General features: G+C 46.9%; 1 protein-coding gene across 7 annotated transcripts in view; it reads left to right on the top strand.

Annotated features, from left to right (window-relative positions):
- SMOX (spermine oxidase) overlaps window positions 1–15,203 on the top strand; it is a 35,046-nt gene extending 19,843 nt beyond the window's left edge. For 2 of the 7 annotated variants that reach the window (XM_043883703.1, XM_043883704.1), the window contains 7 exons: window positions 2,195–2,428; window positions 5,998–6,224; window positions 10,428–10,601; window positions 10,764–11,523; window positions 12,192–12,352; window positions 14,195–14,284; window positions 14,729–15,006. In XM_043883703.1, coding sequence (XP_043739638.1) covers window positions 2,221–2,428; window positions 5,998–6,224; window positions 10,428–10,601; window positions 10,764–11,523; window positions 12,192–12,352; window positions 14,195–14,284; window positions 14,729–14,857 — 1,749 coding nt within the window. In that variant the 5' untranslated portion in view covers window positions 2,195–2,220 and the 3' untranslated portion in view covers window positions 14,858–15,006. Of the gene's footprint in view, window positions 1–314; window positions 1,822–2,194; window positions 2,429–5,997; window positions 6,225–10,427; window positions 10,602–10,763; window positions 11,524–12,191; window positions 12,353–14,030; window positions 14,285–14,728 lie in introns of those variants that run through there. The other 5 variants (XM_043883705.1, XM_043883709.1, XM_043883710.1 and 2 more) reach the window with 5 other exon arrangements.
- Window positions 15,204–16,000: the final 797 nt, after the last annotated feature.

The raw sequence follows: 16,000 nt of genomic DNA, 5'->3' as shown, positions 1-16,000 counted from the left end.
GGGAGCGGAGGAAGGGTAAAGGGGAGGGGAGGAAAGGGCTCGAGCCAGCTCTGACCTCCTTGCTCCCAGGAGGCGGAACCGCACATCACTGGGGTGGGGGTGGGCGAGACCGAAGATGCACTAGGAAGAATGTGGAAGCCGGGATACAGGTTCTCCCAGGAGGAGGGGAGCCCCTGCCTCTGAAGGTCTCCGTGTCTCGGGCGCCACCTTCCGGCCCTCTAGGGAATAGGTCCTCCGCCGAGTCGGGCAGCGTGGGCATGGGGGGTGGGGTGCAGTTTGGAGAGAGTTTGGGGGCAGGAATGGGGTGACACTCCTGTCCGTGCCCAGGTGTGACATCGGCAGGTAGAGTGGGAAGAGGAGTTCAAGGAGCAGCTTCTCAGCCTGAGCGTATTTAGAAAAATAACTCTTTTAAAATCTGTGATAAAAAAATGTTAGAGGTGGGATGGAAACCTAAGCGGTCAGACCTTGAAGTGTGGGAAGAAGGTTAGTGCACAGCTTTTATTTTTTACAGTGAGCCAGGAATAGTTATTGAGGTGTTTATGCATACATATATAGAGTGGCACTAACCACCATTCATAGTACATTTCCTTCCAGTCCAGAAAGTTCCCTTCTGACCCTTTCACTCATTCCCCTCCTCCCAATCTCTCTTCTATCATCACAGAATCATTTTATGGCTTCATGAATTTCACATAAATAGAGTCATACAATATGGTGCTCTTTTGTTTCTGGCTTCTTTTGTCAATGTAATGTTGTTGAGAGTAGTTTGGTTCTGTTTGTTGCTGAAGAATATTACCTTGTATGAGTACACTACAAATAGCACAATATATTTTTCTATTCTTCTGTTGATGGACCTTTAGGATATTTGGTTTTGGTTATCATGAAGAAAGCTGTCATGAACATTCTAGTGTATCTGTTTGGTGGAGTATACCCTGTTTCTCTTGGGTGTTTTCTTAGGAGTGGAATTGTTGTGTCATAGGAAGGGTTTTTCTTAGCTTTATTAGATTTATATGCCCCCTCTCCACTGCCCAGCAGCTACTTTCCACTCATGAATTCATTTCCTTGTTGTTAGGTCTTGAATACTATGGATAGTTTGAATAACTGGACAGTATGCAACTTCTGCCTCTGAAAGCTTAGCAAAGGCAGCTTGGGTCAGGAAGGAAGTGGGGACAGGATCAGAGCTGAGTGGCCCCTTGGGATGGCCCAAAGATACCTTCAAGCCCTTATAGTCACTCTGGGAATAGAAGGGCAACCTCTCCCAGCCCTGGGGCCAGATTCAGGGACACCTTTGGCCTCTCATCAGCTCCCTAGACTGGCGTCTCTGAGCAAGCTGGCTTAGTGTAACTGTCAATTTGATGTCTGGCCTCTGGTGCCACAGGTCCTCACGGTCCACTGTTTCCTGGGCTCTTTGCTGCTTTGTGGTGACTGAGGGGCTGGGTGGCCTGGGACAAAAACCCGGAGACCTACCCGGAATAGCAGAGGTTCATTCAATACCAGCCTCGTGGCACTTTCTTGGGGGAAGGTGGGACTGTGTCCTGCCCACCAAATTACCACCTCATTTAGGCTCTGAAAGACTAACAGAAAGCAAGAGGAGAAGAGAAGGCAGAGGAAGGGAGAGTGAGGGCCAGGGAAGGGCCAGGCCAGGGAGGGAGAGTAGAGGGTCTAGTGCAGTGGGTACAAGTATCCTGGGCTTGGTTCCAGCACCCTGAGGTCTGTACAGCATCCTGGGGTCCATGTGAGCATCCTGAGGTTGATGTGAGCTGGACCACAGCAGTGATGCTGGGCTGTGCTGGGTTGTGCTGATCCGGGGTTAGCAGCACCAGGGTCAGTTTCTCCTAATTTTGACCTTCTTGATCATTCTCTTTCTTGCTGACTCTTGTCTCGTCCTTGAGGAAGAGGCAGTACCTAGTTGATCTGGGGTGGGATTGATGGATTTCAGGGGTTTGGGATGGGCTCTTAGCTCTCCTGTTTGCTGATGAGGGCCCACAGTACATAACCTCCTTCCTATTTCCTTCCTCATGGCTCCCTCTTTCCCTCCCTCCCCACGTCCTTTGGAGATGGCTCTTCTTGCCCAGATCCTCAGAAGAGAAGGAGAGGGCTCAAGGTCCCCCCTTGAGGGCAGAGGCTGGGAGCATCTCCTGGGGCAGGTGCGAAGTGAAGGCAGAGCAGGTGAGCTGTGACCCCCTCCCCGCTCCAGGTTCCTAGGAGGCGAGTGTGGACGGTATGCAAAGTTGTGAATCCAGTGGCGACAGCGCGGATGACCCTCTCAGTCGTGGCCTGCGGAGAAGGGGACAGCCTCGTGTGGTGGTGATCGGCGCTGGCTTGGCTGGCCTGGCTGCGGCCAAAGCACTTCTGGAGCAGGGCTTTACAGATGTCACTGTGCTTGAGGCGTCCAGCCGCATCGGGGGCCGCGTACAGAGTGTGAAACTTGGTAAGTGCCTCATTCATCTCAGTCCAGCCATCTCCCAAGGTCACCTCTTGCCTCCCAGTGCCCTGGCCTAGCCAGAGATCTTGTTATTTTAGCTCTTTCTCAGGGTTTGGTGTTCTGTCATGCATGCTGCCTGGGCATTTTCCAGAAACTTCCTTTGCCTCCTCAGCACCCTTCTGAGGTGTGCAGAATGGGAGTCTGGCCTCTGTTTTTGGAACAAAATCTAGGGTTCACAGTGTTTAGGTGGGAGAGGACACCCAGAACACAACTGTCTTTGTAGTGGGTAGACTGGTTTCTATTTCACAAGAAGGGGAATTGTGCAAGTTTCTATTAGTTGTTAACTTTTGAATATGATTTAATATACCATTACTAAGAGCTAGCCCTGGGACAATAGGAGTTCAGCGCAGTGGAGGTGGAAGAAGACTTTGGGCCTCCTTGTGAGTGATGGGCAGGTCTTAGGATTGTCTGGGAAGAGGATCTGTGTAGGTTTCAGAGTATTAAGGCTTCTGGAGAAGGCAACCCGTTAAGAGACACACCCCAGGAGTGGGCAGATTTTGCTAGGGGTCCTAGAGGTTGGGGGATTGCCTGAAATGCAGCCAGAGGTCAGGGTTTCCTAGCCAAGGGGTCTGACAATGAAAATGGCCCAGTGGGACTACCCATAGTGGCCTGGTGTATGTGGGTTACACTGACCCTCCATAGGATTTTGTGTCTATTGTTACCTGGGCTGCAAGGCCAAGCAGATTCTGTGCATTTACTTTTGACAAATGGGCAATTGGTTCAGAAAAGTAGGTGGTCAGGCTTAGAACAAGCAGAGATTGAGGAGACATGGGAAACTTTTTATTTTTTAAAAAACTTTGATCACATTAAAAGTCTTCCTTAGAGCATTTCCTGGAAGGTATATGTGAAGTTATATCTGTCTTCCCTGGCAGACACAGGAGTATGTGTTGGCAGTGAAGATGGAAGTGTGTCCCAAAGCACAATGGAAACCTGAGGACAGTCAGCTGGGGGACCTCCTGGGGGAAGCCTGAGACTCTGCTCAACACCGACTGGCTGGCTAGGAGTCTTAGGGATTGGCTGGCTAGGAGCTTTAGGGATGGGATGGCTCCATTTGTGGTTCTCAAGTCTTGATGAGACATTCAGGGTCTGACATAAAAGCGGAAGACGGGAGGACAAATGGCCCAGTCTCAGTGGTAGTTGACAACTGAGATGTGCTTTGCACGGAAGTTGGTAGAGGGAGCAAAGTGGAAGGAATGGGGCTATAGGAGGCTGAGGAGATGCATGTGGCTGGAAGCCTCCCTCGGAGGGGAGGGAGCTTGGGTGGGCCTTAGGTGATGAGGGGAGTTGGATAGCTGGTCAAAAGAAGGAACGGATGATGTATATGAGGAATCAGATCAAGGCAGACTCTGCTAGACTATGGGAGAGCAAGTCCAGGCAAGCGCGTAGGTGTTGTGTGTGCAGACACCTGGGGCTGAAAGCCCAGGCTGCAGTTGGACCTGCAGCAGTGTGAGAGGCTAGCTGTGAATCCCGGTGGTAAGGGCAGTGGTGATGACCAGAAGCCCCAAGGACACTGTAGGGTATTTGTAGAGATGGTGCCCGCTACCCTGTGGTTACAAGGACGGCAGAGGTGAGAGGCCTGTGGGGGAGGACAGGAAACATCCTAAGATTGAGGCTGCTCTGGGCCACACCCCACCTCCTTGTAAAGCTTGAGGGATAGGGTGGAACTCTGATGTTGCTGACCTTGAGCTGTTCACCTCATTCCTGCTTATGCCTGGATACCCCATGCCTGGACATTGCTGCCCAGTGACTATGACTTGGAACTCCCTGGTGTACCCTGGGAAGGGTCCATGATGCAAGCCCCTTTTGCTTCTTTTGGAAACTCAAAAGAAGCAAACTCAAAAGAAGCAAAACAAAAACAAAAACAAATGCCTTGGGGAACTTGAGGCCCTAAAGGATAATTAGTGATAAATGTCCCCAGTGACCAGCCCCCCTTCTTGAACCCTGTGGAAGAAGGACAATGGGTTTCCAGCTTTTCATACCCTCTAGTCTGCCCACTTTCCCATACATTCCTGCCCCTGATTCCAGAGTCACCAGGAAGTTCTGTCTTACTGGCTGTGGTTTGAGGTTGATTGTTTTTTCTCTTGCTCTGTGTTTGGCACATAGATGCATACAGGGCTACAGGGCTTTTTTTTTTTTTTTTTTTAACTGATGGTTTAATTAGAAGCAGCCCAGGAAAGAGAAGGCACAAAAAAAGAGGAATGCCCAGTTCCTGGGGTGAGGGGTGATTGTTGTCTGTTATTGTTTATAAGATAGCTATTGCTGCATAACAGACCAGCCTGAAATATGGTGGCTTAAAACAACATCATTTGATTTGCTGATATTCTGTGGCTCCAGAAACTTGAGTTTCTCTTCATGGTGGTCACAGTCTAAGAGGGTGAGGATAGAAGGTACAAGGTTTCTTGAGGCCTGGTCTCTGAAGCCACAACATTGCTTTCATTGCATTCTATTAATCAAAGCAAGTCATAAGGCAAGCCCAGATTCAAGGGGTGAGGAAAGACTCCATCTCTTGATGGGAGGACTATCAAAGTCACATTGCAAAGGGCCATGTGTGTAAGGATAGGAGGAATTATTGTGTCCATCTTGGCAAAAAAGTTATCATACATGATGTCTTGAATCAGGCCTCCAAAAACAAAAAACAAAACAAAACACCAAAAAATGTTCCTTTATATTTTCCTTTCTTTGTTTCAACTTTCCTGGGAGCTATGCAGGGGAGGAGGCAACTATATCACAGGCTCTGCAGCATGAGAAAAGGAAGTTGAGCCCCAGAAGAGGAAATAGGCCCAGGCACAGTGGGAACTTGCCTCAGAGTATCTGGTCCCTTGGCTATGGATGGGGTGGTAAAATGAGCCACCAGCCTTGTCCCATTTTGGGCCCAGGAGTTTCCCTTGCTCCAAACAGTCTCTTAAGGTTTCGCCACCTGTGCCATAGGATGAGAAAGCTTGGTTTTTTCCAGAAGTCTGTTTTAGATTGCCTTGGGGAGGAGTCTTCAAAACTGGAATGTTTTCCCTCTTTCTTCTGCCCTAGACTGAGTTAGGAGTTGGCCATTTTCCATCTGGGTGAGTGGCTTAGATTCCTGAACCACTGGATTTTGAGGAATTGGAATAAGGCCAAATGGGGACCTTGGGTCTGGAAGGCTGGGCCTCCTCACTGGGTACCCTCTGGTACCATAGAATTTCTCCTGAGAGGGAGGCACCACTGAGGAGGGAGGGCCTATTGTCTGATGTTATCACAGAAGGAGAATCTTCTAATTATTCCAGTGAGGCGACTTGGTGTCGTCAGAGTCACTGAGGGTGAAAGTTACCTCATTTATAAAGTGCAATCCATTTTGTGCTGCATGTGGTTTCTTACTGGGAGCTTTTCACTGAAGACTTTGGTTTGTTGCCAGAGGGGGACCTAATCCCCTTGCTTGCCCTGTTGTTGGGGATGGAAGGACCCCTTGGAGAAGGAAGATGAGGCAGTGTTCTGACCCTGTTTGAAGAGTCCTTGTTGCGCTAAGAGCCTGTTGTTGCCATCAGGACACGCTACCTTTGAGCTGGGAGCCACGTGGATCCATGGCTCCCACGGGAATCCCATCTATCATCTAGCAGAAGCCAATGGCCTCCTGGAAGAGACAACCGATGGAGAACGCAGTGTGGGCCGCATCAGCCTCTACTCCAAGAATGGCGTGGCCTGCTACCTCACCAACCGTGGCTGCAGGATCCCCAAGGATGTGGTTGAGGAATTCAGTGATTTATACAACGAGGTGAGGTATTAGGGGAATAGTTGAGCACAAGGGTGTGGGGGACAGGGAGCACACGGGCACTGTGTGTGTGTGTGTGTGTGTGTATGTGTGTGTGATGGTGGTGGGGGGCTAGGCAACTTGCTAGGGTTTTCTGTGATCTTGGTCATGTCTGTACATTCTCTGGGCCCCAGTTTGAGGGTAGAATGAAGACAATGAGAGGAGAAGTACTAGGGAAGAGATTATTGATACTTATGATTAAATATTTCCCCAGAAGCCCTTAAATACCTATTAGATTTGTTACCAGGTAAATGTGTATGATTATTGTTGTTAATGTTCTTAGACACTCTTGTAAATGATAACTTTAAAAAAACCCTTATTTTCTAATTGTTCCTGGTATATAGAATTATAACTGATTTTTAAAAATTGAAGTATAGTTGATTTACAATATTATATTAGTTTCAGGTGTACAGCATAGTGATTCAACATTTTTATACATTATACTCCACTTAAAGTTATTACAAGATAATGGTTATATTTCCCTGTACTGTACAATATATATTTGTTGCTTATTTATTTTTATACATAGTAGTTTTTATCTCTTAATCCCATACCCCTGTTTTACCTTTCATTCCTTCCTTCTCTCCACTGGTAACCACTAGTTTGTCCTCTATATCTGAGTCTATTTCTGTTTCGTTATGTTTGTTTATTTTTTAGATTTCACATATAAGTGGTGACATAGAGTATTTGTCTTTCTCTGTCACACTTATTTCAGTAAATATAATACCCTCTAGGTCCATGCATGTTGTTGAAAATTTCAGATTTTCATTCTTTTTTATGGCTGAGTAAAATTCCAATGTGTGTGTGTATATATATATACATATATATAACAATATAGTTTATATCTAACATGTATATAAAACATGTGTGTGTATACTACATATATAACTATGTTTTATATCTATATCTATCTAACATCTTCTTTATACATTCATCTGCTGATGGGCACTTAGATTGCTCCCATAGTTTGGCTATTATTAATAATGTTGCAGTGAACTTTTGGGTACAAGTATCTCTTCAAATTAGATTTTCTTTTTCTTTGGATATATACCCAGGGGTGGAATTGCTCAGTCATGTGATAGTTCTATTTTTAATATTTTGAGGAACCTCCATATTTTCCATAGTGGCTGCATCAATTTACATTACCAGCAACACAGTAAAGGGCTCCGTTTTCTCCATATGTTCACCAATGTTTGTTACTTGTATTCTTTTTGATGATAGCTCTTCTGATAGGTGTGATATCTCACTGTCATTTTTAATTTCTCTGATGATTAACTATGTTGAGCATCTTTTCATATGCCTATTGGCCATCTGTACTTCTTTGGAAAAATGTGTATTCAGGTCTTCTCCCCATTTTTTAATCAAGTTGATAGTTTTTTTTTTAATTGAGTTGTATGAGCAGTTTATATATTTTGGATATTACCCCTTATTGGTCATATTATCTGCAAATATATTTTTCCATTCAGTAGGTTGTCTTTTTGTTTTGTCAGTGACTCCCTTTGATGTGCAAAAACTTTTAGATTGAATTAAATTTGTTTTTGCTTTTGTTTCTTCTGCCTTAGGAGAAAAAAGGTGCTTCAATTTATGTCAAAGAGTATTCTGCCTACATTCTCATCTAGGAGTTTCATTATTTCCATTGTTACATTTAGGTCTTTAGTCCATATTGAGTTTACTTTTGTATATGGTGTGAGAAAATGTTCTAATTTCAGTCTTTCACATATGGCTGTCCAGTTTCCCCAGCACCACTTGTTGAAGAAGCTGTCTTTTCTCCATATATATTCTGCCTCCTTTATCATAGACTAATTGTGTGTGGGTTTATTTCTGGGCTCTCTAGTTTGTTCCATTGATCTGTGTGTCTGTTTTTGTGTCAGTACCATGCTGTTTTGATTACTGTAGGTTTGTAGTATAGTCTGAAGTCAGGGAATGTGCCAATGTCTTATTCCGGCTTAAAAAAAAGTTAATATTTTTAGTAACTTTGCTGTGAACTGCAAAAAACAAGCAAGGTAACTTGTAGGTCTTGCCTTCTGATAGCTTCCATTTATAGTGTAATGACCCTTCACTTTAGGTTAGTAAACTGGTCAACACTTACCTATTATACATTTTTTATATCTCTTGGGCATAGGAAAGGAGAAATGACCCTTGCTTTGGGTTGTCCCTGCTCAATGGAAGGCAGGAACACTCACTGTCTTATGTTGTGTACAATCCTATAGTGTTGTGTGTTCTCACTCAATATTAAGCAAGTAAGAATTAGTATTCTTGAAAGTAGACCTTCTTGGTGTACTGAGAATCAGTCCTGTCCTGATTCCTATGTTACTGTGAGTGCTTCAAGCATGGACGCCTTTTGAGAATGACATTCAGGGTTCATAACTTACTGGTTCTTTTAAACATTCTTGAAGGTAGATCATCATCAACTTCTGCTTGTGGGTCTGATTTTTGAAAGCCAAGAGTGTGAGTCATGGAAAGTAGGACAGATAAAGGTAGGTTATCATTGGAGAAGGAAATGGCCACCCTCTCCAGTGTTCTTGCCTGGAGAATTCCATGGACAGAGGAGCCTGGTGGGCTACAGTCCATGGCGTTGCAAAGAGTCAGACATGACTGAGCGACTAACATTACATTATTATTATTATCATTCTAAGTGGTGCTGCTTTGAGTCAGAAGGAAAAGGTGTTAACCATCAGGTCAAGAGAGAGATTTCCTTATATAGTTCTTACACAGTGCTGGAGGCCATTCTGAAGAGGTGTGCTCTAAGCATGTGAAGCCTTGCCTGAGGGTGGCTTCATAATAAATATGTAGCCTCACCCCCAAGGCGATGACTTTGAAGGGCTACTCATTTGAATGTGTTATATTTGTTAACAAATAGATGAATTTGTTCGGTAGTTATCATATAGAGCTTAATTTCTGGAGCAAGATTACCTTGGCTCAGGTACCAGTTTTACCATTCATGTAGAATGGTATATACTTGTATATTCATGAGCTAGTTATTGAGCCTCTCGGAGCTTTACTTTCCTCATCTGTAAAACAGACACAGTTATACCTACTTCATAGTGTCTTGAAGGGTAAATGAGATCCCAGTGAAAAGTGCTTAATGAGAAATGGGGTGAATATTGTTAGCTCTTACAGACCCATCCCATTTCCCTTGGGTCACATTAGGAAGATATCATTTAACCTAGGACAGGAGACTACTCACATGACAAATGCATGTTCAATTATGGTGGTCCTAGTCAGTGGTTGACACAAAGAATCATGTAAATCTGTTAGTCCTCAGCTGGGCATTTTGGCCTTTAGTTGACATAAGCTGACTGGCTGGCTACTCTGTTTCTTATCACCAACGGGAAAAATCTAAGGGGGAGGAGACAAGTTGAAAGCCTGACTCCTTGGCAATGCTACTAGGTGAGGAATTTGCTGAGGACTTCAGTTAAAGCCAAACACCCAGCATCTTGTGACTGTTGGGAGAATAAAAAGGAATAATTTAACTTGCTTTCTTCTTTATATCCAGAGAAATGTTTAATTTATGTTTCTATCTTATGTGGAGGCTTTTCCCTTGGGGGACTGGTGGGGGTCGGGCCATACCACCTTTCTTCCTCAGCAGTCCTAGAGCTGGGTTGCAGGGTAGACACAGTCCTGTCAATGTATGGGCCTCTTTTGCTCTTTCCCCTGCAAAACATCAGCCAGGACACAGCTCTATACTGCCTGCCCGGGAGAGGGTGAAGCAGATACACTTGGACAGGAATGTCAGGGGAGAGTCCGTGCATTTGGTTCTTGAAAAAGGGTTATCTGTGTAGACGTGGGTTCTTTAGTGGCCGGTACGCTTGGCTATGTAGAGCACTTGAAAGGGCAGTTCCTTTCCCACACACTGTACAGGCAGCAGAGATTTCACTTTGTTCTAAGCAGGGGTTCAGTAAGAATGCTTCTGGGGCCCATCCCACCTCCTGTGTCTGGAAGCAAGGAAGCTGACCGCCCAGGTTCAGTTTGCCATCCCCAAACCTCCATTTTGTTGGTGCAGCCTCAGCACAAAGCTGAGCACCACATTAATTCACCACGAGGTGCCATGGGCTCAGCATATCCAGGAGCACTTTGGAGATGGTGAGTATTGAGTTAGAACCCGTAGGTCTGAGATGGAGGTGGGATGAGTGAATGTGTTTTCAGTCTCCTGGGATCTCTTTGCAGGTCTATAACTTGACCCAGGAGTTCTTCCGGCATGGTAAACCAGTTAATGCTGAGAGTCAGAACAGCGTGGGGGTGTTCACCCGAGAGGAGGTGCGCAACCGCATCAGGGATGACCCTGATGATCCAGAGGCCACCAAGCGCCTGAAACTCGCCATGATCCAACAGTACCTGAAGGTATCTTTGCCATCTCGGAGCTCTGTTGAGTACAAATGCCAGAATGAGAAAGACTGACCCTGGGGAAGTTGGGTCCGAGAAGGGCAGCACTGCCCTAAAGTCCTGCTTCTATCCCTGCCCAGCCTTGGCGGTCACCTGGCTCCCCTCTGGCTCTTCCCACAGGTGGAAAGCTGTGAGAGTAGCTCGCACAGCATGGATGAGGTGTCCCTGAGCGCCTTTGGGGAATGGACTGAGATTCCTGGTGCCCACCACGTCATCCCCTCGGGCTTCATGCGGGTTGTGGAGCTGCTGGCTGAGGGCATCCCAGCCCACGTCATCCAGCTGGGGAAACCCGTCCGTTGTGTTCACTGGGACCAGGCCTCATCCCGCCCTCGGGGCCCTGAGATTGAGCCCCGGGATGAGGGTGACCATAATCATGATGCCGGGGAGGGCAGTCAGGGTGGAGAGGAGCCCCGGGAGGAGAGGCAGGATGAGGATGAGCAGTGGCCAGTGGTGGTGGAGTGCGAGGACTGCGAGGTGATCCCGGCAGACCATGTGATCGTGACCGTGTCGCTGGGCGTGCTCAAGAGGCAGCATGCCAGCTTCTTTCGGCCAGGCCTGCCCGCCGAGAAGGTGGCTGCCATCCACCGACTGGGCATCGGCACCACTGACAAGATCTTTCTAGAATTCGAGGAGCCCTTCTGGGGCCCCGAGTGCAACAGCCTACGGTTTGTGTGGGAGGACGAGGCGGAGAGCTGCACGCTCACCTACCCGCCCGAGCTTTGGTACCGCAAGATCTGTGGCTTTGATGTCCTCTACCCGCCTGAGCGCTACGGCCATGTGCTGAGTGGCTGGATCTGTGGGGAGGAGGCCCTTGTCATGGAGAAGTGTGATGACGAGGCAGTGGCCGAGATCTGCACAGAGATGCTGCGGCAGTTCACAGGTGCGTCCCGGTCCTTGTCCCGCCACCGGCTCAACAGGCCTCGCTCTGTCTGTCCTCCTCCTCTAGACCCTCTGAGTCTCCTGAACCAGTACTAGCATCCTCATCCCCAGGTTGTGAAACTGAGGTGGCGCACCCCTTGGGAGAGATGCTGTAGGTCACTGTGTCTTGGCTTTGGCCTCCTAAATTGGAAGCTCTCTCCATTTGGAATTTGAGACACTCAAGATCACAGGCTCTGTGTTTCTTCTCTGTTTCTAAGGCTGATGGTGAAAAACTCAGATATCACCCCCAAACCTCAGATTGCCTACTCATGTTGTCTTGCTAAGAGATGGGCTTGTGGTTGTTTTGTCTGATTTTTAGTCGAACGTCTTTCCTGCACTATCCCAGAAGAGCCCCACAAGAACCCCTGAAGTTGGAAGGGGGAACATGATTATCTGGGATGTTTTTCAGATAGGAAAATTAAGGCCCACGGAGAGGAGGTGTTTTTCTGGGGGATTACAAGGAGACATTGAGGGGTATACAGCTTGAACCCCAGCCTCCCTCCCTCCCTTCTTCATGCCTGGCCTTCCTGGAGCCCCCGAGGTGCAATGGGAGTTGTCTGCTCAGGAGTGTCTTCTTTGTACAACCATTTCTTATCCTCCCTCCTCCTCGCTCTTCTCACTCCCCAACAGGGAACCCCAATATCCCAAAGCCTCGGCGAATCCTGCGCTCGGCCTGGGGCAGCAACCCCTACTTCCGGGGATCCTATTCATACACACAGGTGGGCTCAAGTGGGGCAGATGTGGAGAAGCTGGCCAAGCCCCTGCCGTACACAGAGAGCTCCAAGGCAGCGGTGAGTGTGGGTGTGCTGGGTAGGCGACGGGCTGCAGGGTGAGGGGTCTGTGAGGGTGGGTGTTTGCTATGTGTGTTTGGTCCAGGGGAGGAGTGCCAAGGTAAGATAGGTGGAGTAGCTCCTGTAATGACGGAGAAAACAAGAAAAAGGACAGTTAACATCTGGAAGAACAGACAGAGTCAAACTAGGATATCTTAAATGCTTTCTTGAGGCTATAAAAACCGAGCCTTTTAATTCTCTGCTGTCCTATATGGTAGCCATTAGCCACACTTAATTTAATTAAAATCTAAAGTAATAAGTACAACATTTTGTTTCTCAGTTGCATTAGCCAGATTTCAAGTTTGAGAGCCGCCTATCACTCATGGTTGCCATGTTAGGAGTGTGTCACTATGGAGCATTTCTGTCATTGTGGAAAGTTCTGTTGGGCAGCACTGACCCAGTATGTTTTGCTTATTTCCCCCAATTTGTTTTAGAAAATAAAATACTGACCTTCCCCCCAATTATAGTAACTATATCGTAAAACATATAGAAAAATAATAAATTGAAATTATTTATATATATTTCTGTTCCTATAAAGTAGATTTTGAGTTCCCCCCCACCAAGCATACCCATAGAATAAATGTTAAAACCCCAACAGAATTATATTTGAAATAATCCTCTGGTGTAATTGACGAAGAAGATGGCAGTTAAACAATGTGTTGTGCCTGTCCTGGCTGTGCTTAGGAAAGGCTGCTGCCATAGCCGTCCTCCTTCTCTTGTCCCCTGCATTAGTTAGGACTAGCGCACATAACAAAAAGCAAAACAAACTGCGGTTTAAACAAGACAGAAGTTTGCTTAGGTCACACAAAAGGAAATCTGGAGGTAGATGTTGGGGCCCAGGATCAGTAGCACCTGGCTCCATCTTCCAGGCCACCTTGGGATCCAAGAGGGCTGTGGAGGCTGCTGCTCTTGTTCTCATGTCTGTGACAGGCTGATGAGTGAAAGAAGGGAACCCTTGGGAGGAGTCAGTGTCCCTAAGCAATAGTGCACTTGAAGTTGCTTGGCTAGAACTTAGTCACATGACTCTACCAGCTGCTAGAGAGACTGGGATACATCATTTTTTTTCCTGGATGGCAGTGGTGGTGGTGGTTTGGTCGCTAAGTCATGTCCAACTCTTGCGACCCCATGGACTGTAGTCAGCCAGGCTCTTCTGTCCATGGACCCAGTTAAAGGTCAGGATTCTTGTTACTGAGGAGAGAGAGAAAGGATGTGGAGTAGGCAGCTTGCCCTCTGCCACTATATGTACCCCCCTTTCAGCTTAACCACCTCTGCAGGCTCTATTGGTGGGTTAAAACCTCACTACTCAAGGTGGGTGGTCCATGGACCGGCAGACTGGCACCATGTGGGAGCATATTAGACATGCAGACTTGCAGCCCACCACAGACCTGATGAGTGAAAACCTCATTCTACAAGGTCCCCAACACATTCAGTTTGAGGTATATTGGAACAAAATCCAAACTCAAGCTTGGAATGCAAGCATTTGTTCTATGCTTGGACCCCACCTAAACAGCCTGCTTTCTTGATGTTAAGCTTGGCTCTGCCAAAATTCTCACCATCTCCTAGACAAGGCCTAGGAGATGCATTTCTGCCCCCATTTTTCCTTCTTCCTGAAACATCCTTTGCCTGTTTATTTATCCAGCATCTTCTGAGAAGAAGCCCAAAGGTCCTGTCCTCTGGGAAGCTTTGTGTGATCTCCCTGACAGAGGGCCTCTTTTCTGGGTTCTCAGCACCTCGCCCACACACCCATCACATCATGTATGATGCCATTTAGTAATTGGGTTTCGTGTCTGGCTTCCCCACCAGCAAGGAAGCTCCTCAAAGCAGCTGCCTGGTCACCTTTTATCTTCCAAGTGCCCAGAACAGTCCCTGGAACCTAATAGGGGCTCCATAAAGGTTTGTTAAATTACTGCCTAACTTTATTGAGTTCTTATATTCTTTCAGGTTCTGAGTCCTTTAGATACATTATTTCACTTAATCCTTACAATCACCCTCAGAAGTAGATGGTATAAACTCATTTTGGAGATGAAGAAATCAAAGCTTAGGGAGGTTAAATCATTCCCCAAGTTCACTAGTAAGAGGCAGTCTGAATTTCTGAAACTGTAGAGCCAGTACTCACAAAAACCTCAGAGCAAAAAGGACTGAGGCCCGGATGTTTGGGGAAGAAGCAGGGGAAGATGGGCAGGTGGGATGGGCAGCTCCTCATCCTATGGAAATAGCAATACCTGCATCTCAGATGCCCGCTTATTCCTTTCTAACTTGTAGTATGGATGGGGGTTCTGGGGCAGACAGCTAGCCTTTCTTGCTCCTCCATTTTCACTTCCCTGTCCCCCTGCCCAGCCTATGCAGGTGCTGTTCTCAGGTGAGGCCACCCATCGCAAGTACTATTCCACCACCCATGGTGCTCTGCTCTCTGGCCAGCGTGAGGCTGCCCGTCTCATTGAGATGTACCGAGACCTCTTCCAGTAGGGGACCTGAGTGCCTCATTGCTGCCGAGCGTGTTCCTTAAAGAACCACTAACTCGTGACTGCCAGCCCTGCCCCTTGCTGCTGTGTACTCCTCATTTCAGAATCCTCTCTAGAATGGATTTGTGTCTTTTGTAGAGCTGACATCTAACTGGCTTCAGACCTGGCCCTGTAGCTTCTTCTTTTCTCCTTCCTGGGTGGTGACCAGGGTGGGGTCCGTTGATTTACCTCTGTGCTCTGATCTCTGACCTCCCTATGCTTCCCCTCATCTCTAACCTTGTTATTGTAAGTGCCTTCAATACTTTGCATTTTGGGATAATAAAAGAGGCTTGCCCTTCCTGTGCTCCTCAGCTTCTCTCTTCCATTTTTCTTAGCCTCGTGTGTGTGTGTGTATGTGTGTACATGTGTGTGTATGTATGTCTTTGTGTGTTTGTCATATCTTCTTTGAGGGGATCATGGGGCCATCTATGGTCTGGATATACCCCCAGAAAGGAAGATGCCTGCCTTTAGTGGAAGGGGCATCCTCTTACCCCAATCTGTTTGTGATTGTTTCCCTTCCTGCCAGTGAGACCCCTTAGGAGTAAGAGTCCCTCATTATCCAGCCCCAACTCCTTCAAGGTAGGTCTGGGTTGGACTGGCCTTTTGTTGGACTTCTCAGAGCCTGATTGGGTAACATAGCCACATGGAGTGAAGGTGAGTTTTATGGGAGGGGACACCTGTTGTGGCTCCATGCCAAGCTCAGATGTGTTAATTATTAATCAATGTCATCTGGCCAGAAGGCCCTGGTTCTGCCCTTGGGATGCTCCAGTTGACTTCTGGGAAGTTTTTTCCCAGAAAAACTTCTGGGAAGTACAGAAGTATAGCCATTTTGGTGGGTGAGAACATACAAACACATATATACCCCTTATATATACACACACACATACATCACTCCTGCACAGATACACTACCCCACACCCTTACACCTATACACAAGTACAACTATACACACATGCATAAAACCTTAAAGAACATTTAGTCATTTTCTTACTCCAGATTTCTAGCGACAGAATTTGAATTCTACAGAGTTGAGGGGTTGGGTAGTGGAGGATATGATGAAAAGCTGGGTACACCCCCTGGTTTAACTCTGGGTGAATTTAGGTTGTGT

This window comes from Cervus elaphus, chromosome 23 (assembly GCF_910594005.1).
Source record: "Cervus elaphus chromosome 23, mCerEla1.1, whole genome shotgun sequence".
Taxonomy (NCBI): domain Eukaryota; kingdom Metazoa; phylum Chordata; class Mammalia; order Artiodactyla; family Cervidae; genus Cervus; species Cervus elaphus.
The sequence above is the reverse complement of the archived record's forward strand: the minus strand, read 5'-3'. Positions and strand labels throughout refer to the sequence as shown.